Source organism: Somniosus microcephalus, chromosome 4, assembly GCF_052327205.1.
Source record: "Somniosus microcephalus isolate GS21.2 chromosome 4, FLI_Smic_1.0, whole genome shotgun sequence".
NCBI classification, from domain to species: Eukaryota; Metazoa; Chordata; class Chondrichthyes; order Squaliformes; family Somniosidae; genus Somniosus; species Somniosus microcephalus.
The window spans coordinates 178,397,140-178,410,860 of record NC_140990.1 but is presented as its reverse complement, the minus strand read 5'-3'; the positions used below and the strand labels follow the sequence as shown (position 1 = coordinate 178,410,860).

General features: G+C 49.8%; 1 protein-coding gene across 2 annotated transcripts in view; it reads right to left on the bottom strand.

Moving 5' to 3' along the window:
- The window catches only part of col18a1a (collagen type XVIII alpha 1 chain a), a 381,250-nt gene that overhangs the window by 119,791 nt on the left and 247,738 nt on the right, over positions 1-13,721 (bottom strand). For both annotated transcript variants that reach the window (XM_085985533.1, XM_085985532.1), the window contains 4 exons: positions 8,144-8,294; positions 4,490-4,575; positions 2,580-2,606; positions 530-727 (listed from right to left, as the gene is read on the bottom strand). In XM_085985533.1, the coding sequence (XP_085841659.1) occupies positions 530-727; positions 2,580-2,606; positions 4,490-4,575; positions 8,144-8,294 (462 nt within the window). The remainder of the gene's footprint in view (positions 1-529; positions 728-2,579; positions 2,607-4,489; positions 4,576-8,143; positions 8,295-13,721) is intronic.

Below are 13,721 nucleotides of genomic sequence, written 5' to 3'. Positions count from 1 at the left end.
GTTTTCTCCCTAAAAGAGAAGACTGACAGATGAACTGAAAAAGGTCTTGAAGATTATGAAGGGGTTTGATAGGGTAGATGTAGAGAAGATGTGGGAGAAACCAGAACTAGGGGCCATAAATGTAAGACAGTCACTAATAAATCCAATAGGGAATTCAGGAGAAACTTCTTTACCCAAAGAGTGGTTAAAATGTGGAACTTGCTACCACAGGGAGTGGTTGAGGCGAATAGCAGAGATGCCTTTAAGGGGAAGCTAGATAAACACATGAGGGAGAAAGGAATAGAAGGATATGCTGATAGGGTGAGATGAAGTAGGGAGGATGGTTGGCACGTGTGGAGCATAAACTCCAGGACAGACCTGTTGGGCCAAGCGACCTGTTTTTCTGCTGTAAGTTCTGTCATTTCTGGGACCAATGGTAACAATGTCGTGCATTATTATTACTACAATAAAAGCTCACCCTGCCACCGACCAGATTCTTATTGCCGCACTGGGGTACTCTGGTGAAATCATTGTATCTGTCGCTACTCACAGGCTCCCCGTCTCTCCCAGGAAGGCCCGGCTGTCCCGGCAGCCCGGGTGGCCCTTGCACGCCAATGATCTGCTCCAAAGCAACGCCATCACCGCGCTCCAGGACTGTTGCAGGGGGACCAGGAGGTCCAGGAACACCCGGAATGCCCTGAGCTCCTTTCTCCCCTTTAGGGCCACGATACCCAAATCCAGCTGTGCCCTAATGGGGGGGTGAAGAAAGAGGAGAAACTTAAGGAACATTTTTGGCTTTACCGGCTGATTTTCTACTTCAATAACTTGCATTTGTATAGCACCTTTAACTATAGTAAAAACATCCCAAGCCGCTTCACAGGAGCGATATCAAAGTCTGACACCGTGCCACATAAGAAGATATTAGGACAGTTGACCAAAAGCTTGATCAGTGAAGTAGGTTTTAAGGGGCGTCTTAAAGGAGGTGAGAGAGGCGGAGAGGTTTAGGGAGGGAATTCCAGAGCTTAGGGAAATGGCAGCGAAAGGCACGGCCGCCATTGGTGGAGCGATTAAAATCGGGGATGCACAAGGTGCCATAAATGGAGGAGCCTAGAGATCTCGGAGGGTGTAGGGCCGGCGGAGGTGACAGAGATAGGGAGGGGCGAGGCCATAGAGGGATCTGAACATAAGGATGAGTATTTTAAAATCAAGGTGTTGCCGAACCGGGAGCCAATGTAGGTCAGCGAGCACAGGGGTGATGGGTGAATGGGACTTGGTGCGAGTTAGGACACGGGCAGCCGAGTTTTCGATGAGCTGAAGATTACCTCAGGCAGGCCCTGGATACGGGCGCACTCACACACACGGCAAGTGGCGCACTGTCAGACTTTGGAACCGCAAGGATACCGCAAGCAACGTGCCAACACCAATTTGCTCGTTCTGAGCCATGCGGCTGGGGAGCGATACAAACCTGCTAATAAAACCCGCGCAACTGGATTTCATATTAATCTGGGGGGTTACAGGCTCACAGTGCCATTCCCTGGTGAAATGGGTAGGAACTAACTTGAAAACCAACCTTTCCAATGACGCAAAGTGTCAGAATTAAGAGAACGCATTCTAGTCCGTCAGCCAACTGAATGAGTCCGACCCCTCGGCAGTAGGTTCTGGGATCTCGCTGCTGCCCTTCGCACCAGTTCCTTTGGAAGGGGGTCTGTCACCATCAAACTGCGTTAAAAATTAAGGGGGAAAAATTCGGTTGCTTTGCGCCCCGTTAGCGCCATCTTAGGGCACTAACGGGGCGCAAAGCAACTAGCGCCCGGGTGCGGTGCTGTCAACGCCTCCCGCGAAATTTAGTGGGAGGTTAGTGCCGGTGGTAACCGTTAGTGCCCCGCGGCGCTGCGCCGCTGGCGATGACGTCATCGCCGTGCACAGCACCCCGCTCGCGCCCCGGTCGCAATCTTCGGTAGCACCCCCTGACTTACCGCCAGATGCTATGTCCGACAGGGTCGGGGGGCCTACCTGCGGCCGGGGCAGCGCTATTTAAAGGTGAGGTGCCGGGTGGCCATTTTTATTGCTGGCCGCCTGCCAGCACTGGCCTCCGCTCCCGCCCAAGGCCTCCTGACCACCGCCCCCCCCCCCCCCACCTCCCGCTGCGGAGTGACGGCTGCGCTCAAAAAGTGTTGGGCTCTTTTGCCAGCACTCCGATCCCCAGTGGCCCAGCTGGGCCCCGGGTCGTGCTGCGCAATGCCCCTCCCCTTTAAGAAGGGGAGGAAGGCCTGCAGTACCGTGGCATGTAGTGCTGCGATATTCCCTCGCAGCGCCTCAAGAGGGAGGCGGGCACTTCCAGTAGCACGCTGCTTCCCTCTCGGGGTGCTACCACTCAATTTCGGCCGCGGGGCACTAACTTTTGGCAAGGTTAGCGCCCCGTGACTCAATTTTTCCCCCTAAGAGTTTTGATAGAGTAGATAGGGAGAAACTAGGGAGTGGGACTCACTGGATCGCTCTTTCAAAGAGCCGGCATAGGCACGATGGGCCGAATGGTCTCCTTCTGTGCTGTATGATTATATGAAAATAAAAGTTGAAGAAACATTCTGGCTATACTCTACCTTTTCACCTGGATCTCCTTTATTACCCTGCAAGGAGGAAGCAAAAAAGAAAAAAGAATTACATTAGAAACAGAAGCTTGGAACAGGTGAAATTAGAAACCCACCAGAGGTCAGATTATTTTATCCACTCCAGCGACAAAGAATTCTAATCCAGCGTTCCCAATCACTGCCCTTTTACAGACAGCCTGACTCGAGCAAGGAAATGTAGGGAAAACGAGTTCTCAGAGATAATGCCAGCTTGTGTTGAATTTTTAGTAGTGGGTCCACGCCAATTGGGTTAAGACTTCCAAAACCTCCTTGACCCTTTTGGGCTCTTCCAACTGTCAAAAAGGAGAAGCCTTCAAATCCACGTCTCTAGTGGGGAGACTGGAGGAGCTGGGATTGTTCTCCTTAGAGCAGAGAAGGCTAAGGGGAGATTTAATAGAGGTGTTCAAATTTACGAAGGGTTCTGATAGAGTAGATAGGGAGAAACTGATTCCACTGGCAGGAGGGTCAGTAACCAGAGGACACAGATTGAAGGTCATTGGCAAATGAACCAGAGGGGAGAAGAGAATTGATTTTACACAGCGAGTTGTTGCGATCTGGAATGCGCTGCCTGAAAGGGTGGTGGAAGCAGATTCAATAGTACCTTTCAAAAGGGAATTGGATAAATACATGAAAAGGAAAAAATGTGCAGGGCTATGGGAAAAGAGCAGGGGGGTGGGACTAATTGGATAGCACTTTCACAGAGCCAACACAGACACGATGGGCCGAATGGCCTCCTTCTGTGCTGTCTGATTCTATGAATTCCAGTTTTGGTCACCTCACGTGTTGGGTGATAAGTGAACTCCTGGAAAAGGTTCATAGGAGTGTCACCAGACTAACAGCAAGCTTAAAGGCCCTTAGTTACCACAATAGGCTTACAGTATATTAGAACAGCACAGGCTGCAAAGACATTTGATTGTGGTCTTCAAAATAAGGGATCGGACTCTGTCTACGGTATGGACTAGTTGAGTTAGGTAGGTCAGTGAGGGCCAGGTGTGTAAGTGACCTGAGCTTAGAACTCGGAGAGAGGTCAGGCAGTTGTCCTTTTGGCTGAGGGTCCTCGACCTCTGGAACCGGTCACCGTGAATACGTATTTATCGCGAGTGCTTAAAAAGGAGTTTGATGAACTCCTAGTTATACCACAGTTTAGGGAAGGTCAGTGGGGCCCCGAGAGGTGCGTCTCGTGGTGGCTGATCTCCTGGAACTTGCTTTCTCCACCTTTAGGATATTCTCGCATCTTGCAGGAGATTGCAAGGCCTCTGGTGTGTTGGGTGGGGGGGGGGGGGGAGGGCGGCAATGGGGAGTCACGATGCTCAGTCACACCATGGCAACATGGAACTGGCTCGATGGGCCGGCTGGTCTATACCTGTCCGCTAATCGCATAGGTCGGTTTCTCCAGTGACTGATGAACAGTGTGCCATGCCCAATGCACCAGCCAGTGCTGGTCAACCTACATCTGCCTCTGGCACAGGGTCCGAGCGGCACAACAGAGTCCAAGATTGGTTTCCTTATGTACCTTCAGGCAACACACACTGAGAGTCTTCACAACCCCAAAAACAGCTGGTACCAGTGACGGCGGCGGTGTCGATAAAATAACTCAACTGCTTCTCTAATGTTCTTTAGGGAAGGAAGCCGACCGTCCTTACCCGGTCCGGGCCTACACGTGGCTCCAGCCCCACACCAACGTGGTTGATTCTTAACTGCCCCCTGGAGGCGGCCACTCAGTTACATCAAAAACCACTACCAGCAGTTGAAGAAGGCGGCCCCATCACCACAATCTCAGGGCCAGTAGGGACGGGCAATAACCGGGGACGCCCACAAGTTAAGTTTGAAAAAGTAATCCGATGCGCAGCAGCCTGTTCTGGGTAGGCCCGCTTCACACGTACCTTTTCTCTTTTGAATGCTGTGGCTGTACCGAAACCTGTGCCGCTGTCGCCTTTCGGGCCAATGTGAACCTGGCTCCCCGTCTCTCCTGCAGAGATTTATAAAGGAACAAGACAGCAGCCGGTCAAAGGTCGTCTCCAGCTTACACTCAGTGACATGACGAGACCAGCAATGGCCTCACTCCGTAGGAAGCTGACATTTTAGAACCAACCTCACTCCGTCAATTCCTCACATGAATCCAGTGATGGGAGTCCGGAGCTCTGACCAGGATCTTCAGACTGTCCTGCGGGGGGAGGACGTCAGCTCACTGAGAACATGTCTGTTCTCTGCAGGCTTGATTCACTGCACTCCCCAGTCCAGAAGATCATTACAGAAAGCCATTAAATATAGTTACTGGATTAATAGCTAAATGTTACAGCTGTTGAGCCTCCTCACTCACTCACTCACTCACTCTCATACGCAATTATTAAAATGCTGTTAGCCTGCTTGTGCACTTCTGCTTTCGACCACTGGATGGTGCTGTGACCCCACAATACAGCCTGTGAAGGATTCGAATCGCATCCACCAGCCTCACAGCCCAGAAGGCACAAGCCCATTCTCCCCGACACTGTGCTTCACACTTTGTTGTGGGGTATTCCGCATGGTGTGAACCCCCCCCCCCTCGCCCCCCCCGACTATCCCCTGTAGCTGCCATTGCTCCCAAGCACATAACATTACTGTACCAAAAGTACTGGCAGGCACTCTATATCCAGCATAAAGAAAGACTTACATTTATATAGCGTCTTTCAAGTCCTCAGGACATCCCAAAGCGCTTTACAGTTAAAGAAGTACTTTTGGAGTGTAGTCACTGTTGTAATGTGGGAAACGCGGCAGCCAATTTGCGCACAGCAAAGTCCCACAAACCACAACGTGATAATGACCAGATCATGATGAGGATAGTTATAGGCTTCAGGATGACATAGAGAGGATGCCACAGGATCTTTTATGTCCACCTGGGAGGGCAGACGGGGCCTCGGTTTAATGTCTCATCCAAAAGACGGCACCTCCGACAGTGCAGCACTCCCTCAGCACTGAGAGACAGATAGAGAGAGAGTTAGAGCGAGGGATAGAGGGGGAGAGAGAGGGAAAGAGAAGAGAGAGAAAGAAAGAATGAGAAAATGCCCATCAGGCCTAATTTTATATTGCCATACTGCACAGAAGGGAAAATGTTTAATAAAACAGATTCGATTCCAAAGGCAATCTGTTCATCACTGGTTGTTGGAGCAGCTGAAACAGCACAGTCAGTTTCGTTGCAACATTACAGACAAATGAAGAAATTTAATGATGATGTGTTTCAATATTTGACCAACACAGAAACAGGTGCAACACACTTGTGAGTGAAGAGAGTGTTTAAATATAACTGCAGTGAATCACCTGTACAGGTTGGGTAGCTGGGGTTACAGACCTCTCCTCCATCTGCAGATGTTTACTGTTTACATACAACAGCAGCTGTCTGTACCAGACTCGTCTTCAAGTCCCAGCGAGCTCAAAATAAGCCAGTCCACCACTAGCCTCCCAACAGCTACAGTACAGAAAATGAGCCAGTCCACCAGCAGCCTCCCAGCAGCTCCAGTAGACAATAAGCCAGTCCACCAGCAGCCTCCCAACAGCTCCAGTAGACAGTGAGCCAGTCCACCAGCAGCCTCCCAACAGCTCCAGTAGACAGTGAGCCAGTCCACCAGCAGCCTCCCAACAGCTCCAATAGACAGTGAGTCAGTCCACCAGCAGCCTCCCAACAGCTCCAATAGACAGTGAGCCAGTCCACCAACAGCCTCCCAACAGCTCCAATAGACAGTGAGTCAGTCCACCAGCAGCCTCCCAACAGCTCCAATAGACAGTGAGTCAGTCCACCAGCAGCCTCCCAACAGCTCCAATAGACAGTGAGTCAGTCCACCAGCAGCCTCCCAACAGCTCCAATAGACAGTGAGCCAGTCCACCAGCAGCCTCCCAACAGCTCCAGTAGACAGTGAGCCAGTCCACCAGCAGCCTCCCAACAGCTCCAATAGACAGTGAGTCAGTCCACCAGCAGCCTCCCAACAGCTCCAATAGACAGTGAGCCAGTCCACCAGCAGCCTCCCAACAGCTCCAATAGACAGTGAGTCAGTCCACCAGCAGCCTCCCAACAGCTCCAATAGACAGTGAGTCAGTCCACCAGCAGCCTCCCAACAGCTCCAGTAGACAGTGAGCCAGTCCACCAGCAGCCTCCCAACAGTTCCAATAGACAGTGAGCCAGTCCACCAGCAGCCTCCCAGCAGCTCCAGTAGACAGTGAGCCAGTCCACCAGCAGCCTCCCAGCAGCTCCAGCACCTCTAACTCCGAGGCGAGAGTGCTAAACACTGAGACACGGCTGACACTTTGGGTCCTATATGATAAGCCACGATGAGCCAATGAGAAGACTCAGGGGTCAGTGTCGGGTCCAGTTCTACTGTGCACGGGTCATGACATTTTTCCGCACAACACTTGGCCAATGTGGCTGGATTCTGGGGCATGCCTTGGGCTGCCAGCACTGGTTGGACGTATTCCTGAAGGTTTCAACCCACGAGCTCCCGCCTCCAACTGCCCCGCCAAACCGACTTCTTCCCCAGCAACAAAAATGTTATAACTAACAAACAAAACTGTTGAAAGAAAATGAAAAAACACAATTTGTTTTAATGCTCCTATGATTTTTTTTCTCCCAGGAGGTGCTTGCAGCAGTGACCAGGAGATTAATCCTCATTTCCTGGAGACTCCAGCACAATCACGGAGGGCTGGTAACCCTGAGCATGCGCTAAAAACCCACGGTCCCTCCATCAAATTTAACCAGCTCTCGAGTTTGGTTCTCCTTAAAATTCAAGCTAGGCCCTTTCCATCGATCTGGATATCACACGGCAGCAAATGTCATTGGTTTGCGTGAGGTCCGGGTCACAACAACAACGTACATTTATATAGCACCTTTAACATTGTAAAATGTCCCAAGGTGCTTCACACAAACATTATCAGCTAAAATTCGATGCCAAGCCACATAAAGAGATATTAGGACAGATGACCAAAAGCTTGGTCATAGGTTTTAAGGAGCGTCTTAGAGGAGGGGAGAGAGCTAGAGAGGCAGAGAGGTTTAAGGAGGGAATTCCAACAGTTAGGGCCTAGACAGCTGAAGGCACGGCCGCCAATGGTGGAGCAATTAAAATCAGGGTTGCGCAAGAGGTCAGAATTGGAGGAATGCAGAGATTGTGGAGGGCTGAAGGAGCTGAAGGAGCTGACAGAGATAGGAAGGGGCGAGGCCATGGAGGGATTTGAAAACAAGGATGAGAATTTTTAAATCAAGGCCTTGCCAGACCGGGAGCCAATGTAGGTCAGTGAGCACAGGGGTGACGGGTGAACAGGACTTGGTGAGAGTTGGGACACGGGCAGCAGAGTCTTGGATGAGCTTAAGTTTATGAAGGGTGGAAGGTGAGAGGTCGGCCAGGAGAGCGTTGGATTAGTCAAGTCGGGAGGGTAACAAAGGCATGGATGAGGGTTTCAGCAGCAAATGTGCTGAGGCAGGGGCGGAGGTGGACCTCCTCCTCTGCTCCGAACACACACAAGAGTGAAGTTGTCAGAGAAGGGAATCCATAATAGGCCAAATTAAGATGTCCTACCTCTCTCCACCACGGAGACCCGTGTCCATTTGCTGGTTTCCTCAGCAGGTTTCGGTTGAATGTTTTCGAGCCTGAAGATCTCGTGCTCACTAGTGATGGGTGGGGGGCGAACTGGCAAGCGTTCCGGGAGACGATGTGTAGGAGGTGTCACCTGCAGAAAAAAAAGGCCTTGTTTAAGAGGTGAGTTTCTTTATAAAGATATTAGATTAGAAGAGATGTGGAAAGAGGGGCCTTGTTGCAATCTTAACCACACTTAATCCTTCACATAACACCAACATCTTCCCCTTTACATTGAATAACCTTCAATAAGTCAATGCCAAGTGCAATCCCTTCACCATTAGCCCGGTGTGTACTATCCACAGGATGCATTGCAGCAACTCGCCAGGACCTGTTGGACAGCACTTCCAAAACCCACGACCTCTACCACCTAGAAGGACATGGGCAGCAGGCGCATGGGAACACCACCACCACCAAATCACACGCTATCCTGATTTGGACATACATTGCCGTTCCTTCATCATCGCTAGCTCAGAATCTTGGAATTCCCTACCCAACAGCTCTGTGGGAGCATCTTTAGCACACGGACTGCAGCGATTCAAGAAGAAGGCCCACCACCACCTTTTCAAGAGGCAACTAGGAATGGGCAATAAATATCAGCCTTGCCAGCGATGCTGATGGAATGTTGCTGAAAATGCCAGACAGGCAGACAAGAAGGCAGAATTGTAGTTTTATATTGCCTTTCACAACCTCAAGATGTCCCAACGCGGCAGCCAATTTGCGCACAGCAAGGTCCCACAAACAGCAATGAGATAATGACCAGATAATCTGTTTTTAGTGATGTTGGTTGAGGGATAAATATTGGCCCAGGACGCCGGGGGAAAATTTCCCTGTCCTTCTTCAAAATAGTGTCGTGGGATCATTTACATCCACCCGAGAGGGCAGACGGTGCCTCAGTTTAACATCTCACCGAAGGATGGAACCTCCGACAGTGCAGCACTCCAGGTGCTTGAACCCACGACCTTCTGAGTCAGAGGCACGAGACTGAGCCACGGCTGACACAGCTATGGACCTCTGATGGAGTATCTTAGCAGAGTGGAGGAAACCAGAAGCACCGAGTTGGGTTTAAGGGTCAAGTAGGGTCCCACGGTCTCCTAGCAACAGAAAATTAGTACGCAATCTGCGCTGGCACAGACTGAACAACACAGTCGGCACTGTGACCTCGCTGGGGTCAGAGGTTCAATCGGCCTAAAGCAGAACATTGTTACGAAGAATGTGGTTGTGGGATTGGATTTGAACAGGCCTCTATATCGAACCAAAGCAGACAGGTGGAAGCCCTAAAACTGGCATTGCGGGCCGAACTGGACTTTTCCCCAATACGTTCTTCAGCTTCTTTTTGTTTCCCAGTTGATTTTCTTCCTGCATGCTGCACACTATCTATTTCTATATCAGATGCTTTGTGAGCTCAGACATAAGGGGAGATTCAGAACGTCAGCAAGTGACACCAACAGCAATAAAGGACTTGCATTTCTATAGCGCCTTTCACGACCTCAGAACGTCCCAAAGCACTTTACAGCCAATGAAGTACTTTTGAAGTGGAGTTACTGTTGTAATGTAGGAAACGTGGCAGCCAACTTGCGCACAGCAAGCTCCCACAAACAGCAATGTGATAATGACCAGATAATCTGTTTTAGTGATATTGATTGAGGGGTAAATACTGGCCAGGACACCAGGGATAACTCCCCTGCTCTTTCTTCGAAATAGTGCCATGGGATCTTTTACTTCACCTTGAGAGGTGTAACGTGTTACGTCCGTGTAATAATAAGAAAAGGACTGCAGAGAACGTTACAACAGGTGTTTACTCAACGTGGTTCAAACTGCAACTGACTGTACAGATCACTACTCAGGGTTTATATACAGGTGTGGTCACTGCCGGTACTACAGGATACAGGAGCTGTAAAAAGTAGTTCTCCCCCTTAAAGGTACATACATTACAATTCCTCCCCTTTTAGATTAACAGTACCATAACACTCATTTAACAATTAAATATCAAACTAATTACAATTAACACTTTTAACATGCAACATTAACTGAAAATAGTCTATTTATAAATTCAGTCTTTGGGGAGGCTTCTTGATTCTTTCTGGATAACGCCTTTCCCGAGTGTCTCGCTCTTGGTGCGGAAGCGATTCTAACACCCTGTCGTCAGTTGATTCATCAGCTTCCAATGCTATTGTTTCTGAGGTAGATGCGACCTGTATGTCGGGTTCCTCACCAGGTATGTATGGCCGAGACATGGGGTTGACTCGTTCCTGTGACTCTAGGATCTGGTCAGCATGGCGTCTCACAATGTTCTCCCCAACATCCACTGTGTACATTAGTGGCCCCTGCCGTGTGCATATCGTTCCTGGTTGCCATTTCTCTGTTCGGTAGTCGCGGGCCAAGACTGGTTGCCCTACATTGAAGCTCCTTGTCGGCTTCTCATTGATGTGCTGGAATTGCTTACTCTCAACATCTCTTCGTACATTTGGTCTGAGCAAATCCAGATGAGATCTCAACCTTCGGTTAAAGAACATCATGGCCGGGGCCTGGTTGGTGACTGCATGTGTCGCATTTCTGTAGGCTAACAGGAAATGGTCCACCTTATGCTGCAGTGGAATGTCGTCATTGCAAATGGCCTTTACTGCTTTTTTAAAGGTTTGTACGAACCTCTCAGCCAATCCATTTGTGGCTGGATGATACGGGGCGGATGTGTAATGCCTTACCCCATTCCTTCTCATAAATCTTCAAAACTCTTCGGACACAAACTGTGGTCCGTTATCAGAGCAAATCTGCTCTGGCAAGCCGTTCCTGGCAAAAATGGTCCGTAGGACTGCAATAGTTTTCTCCGTGGTGGTGGAGGACATTTTGATCACCTCAGGCCATTTCGAGTGCGCATCCACGGCTATTAAAAACATTGAGTCCATGAATGGACCAGCAAAATCAATATGCACCCGTTGCCATGGAGATGAGGGCCACTCCCATGGGTGTAGAGGGGCATGTGGTGGTGCATTTTGGACCTTCTGGCATCCTGAGCAGCTCTTTGTCAGGTCCTCGATTTGCTGATCGATCCCCGGCCACCACACATAAGCCCTAGCAAGGCTTTTCATTTTCACCCCTCCCAGATGACCTTCGTGAAGCTCATTGAGCACTCTCTCCCTTAACTTGGGTGGAATTACCACTCGGGATCCACACATCAAGGTCCCCTGGCATACTGACAGCTGTTCTCTTCTGGATGAGAATGCTGGCAACAGTGAGTCGCCATGTGCTGGCCATCCCTTCACCGTCAAATCATATACCCGAGACAGTGTCGGGTCATTTCGGGTCTCCTTCTCTATACCAGCGCTAGTTACTGGCAAGCATTCAATTATAGTCGAATGAAATATTTCGACAGGATCCACTGCTGGTGCTTCCTCCACAGTAGGCAGTGGCAGGCGTGATAGCCCATCAGCGTTTCCATGCTGTTTCGTGCCCTTATACTCGATTTCATATTGGTGCGCCCCTAGAAAAAGGGACCATCTTTGTAGCCGTTGCGCAGTCATCACCGGAACGCCCTTCTTTGGATTAAAGATGGAGACAAGTGGCTGGTGGTCAGTCAGCAAGGTGAACTTCTGCCCGTGCAGATAGTGATTGAACTTTTTCACTCCCCACACTAGGCTGAGGGCCTCCCTGTCAACCTGGGCGTAGTTACGCTCGGCTGAGGTTAGTGACCGAGACGCAAAGGCTACTGGCCTCTCCGAGCCGTCCGGGAATTTGTGCGACAGCACCGCTCCAATGCCATAGGGTGATGCATCACACGCCAACCGAATTGGTAGTGCTGGGTTGAAATGAGCCAACACCTCTTTTGATGTGATCAATGCTTTGCTCTTCTGGAAAGCTCATTTACATTTGTCACTCCACTTCCATGGTACCCCCGTTTGCAGTAGGGTGTTCAGTGGGTGTAGTACGGTAGACAAATTCGGCAAGAACTTATGGCAGTAGTTCACCAGCCCGAGGAACAACCTCAGTTGTGACATATTTTCCGGTGCTAGAGCCTTGACTACTGCCTCAATCTTTTCAGGGGACTTATGTAACCCCTCTTTATCAATAACGTGGCCACAATACGAGATCTGCTTCTGGAAAAACTCGCATTTGTGGCGATTAGCTCAGAGCCCATATTCCTTCAATCTAGTGAGCACCTGCTCCAGGTTGGCGAGGTGATCACTGTCATTTTCGCCCGTGACCAGGATGTCGTCCAAATAACACTGGGTCCCTGGAATCCCTTGCAGGACTTGTTCCATTGCCCTTTGCCAAATAGCCGGAGCTGATGCTACCCCTAACACCAGCCGGTTGTATTGGTAGAGACCTTTATGAGTGTTGATCGTGAGGTACTGTTTCGAGGCTTCTCCTACCTCCATTTGCAGGTACGCCTGGGCCAGATCAATCTTAGTGAAGCGTTTCCCTCCAGATAGCGAGGCGAAAATATCTTCAATCCGCAGAAGCGGATATTGTACAATGTGAAGGACTGGGTTCACTGTCACCTTAAAGTCCCCACAGATGCGAACCTTCTTTGGTTCCCCAGGCGTATTACTCAACAACCACTTTGGACAGTACTCCTGAACGTTCCAAACCTTCCAGCTCTGCTTCGACAGCTGGGCGGATCGCATAAGGTACCGGTCTGGCCTTAAAAAACTTTGGGCTTGCATTTTCCTCTATTTTGATCGTCACTGTTATGCCTTTTAGTGTTCCGAGTCCCTGCTGGAACACTTCTTGTGCGTCAGTTAGCATTTTTGACAGTTGTCCAGGTGTGACGTCATCATCCTTTTTGGCATCTACAGTCAGTGCTTGTATGGAATGCCAATCTAGCTGTATCTTCCAGATCCATTCACGTCCTAGAACTGGTGGTCCTCCATCTGGTAATACATATAGGTCCATTTTTGGTGTTTCCTTGCCGTTATATATAACGTTCACCCTTATTTTTCCTTTGGGGTAGACTTTTTGCCCCGTGTACGTCTTCAAGACAATCTTTGTATCTCTCAAGGGTATATGTGAGAATAGCCGCTTGTAGTCCCTTTGGTTTATGACTGTTAGGGCTGATCCTGTGTCCAATTCCATTTTCACTTGGACTCCTGCTATCTTGAGCGTGACCCAGATAGTTTGGTGATCCTCCGTTTTGATCACATTATGTAGTTTCAGACAACCCAGCTCCTTGCTTCCGGAGTCTGTATCACTCTTCTGTTCGTCTGAACTACTCTCTGTCACCTTATGTACCTTCTTGTACTTCTCCTGTGGAGATTTCTTGCTGCTGGTTTTCTTTCCCGACCTGCAGACTCTTGCTATGTGTCCTACTTTTCCACACTGTCTGCACACTTTGTCCTTGAACCAGCAATCATTATGGTCGTGTGTTGTTCTGCCGCAGCGATAGCACTTCACTGTTCTGTATGACATTTCATTTGTGCCATATTCTTGCGGTCTCCGTTGTATCTCTCTAGCACCCCATGCTGCTGCTTTGTGTGATACTGCAATGCTGAAAGCCTTGTCCAGCGTAAGATCCTTTTCTGAT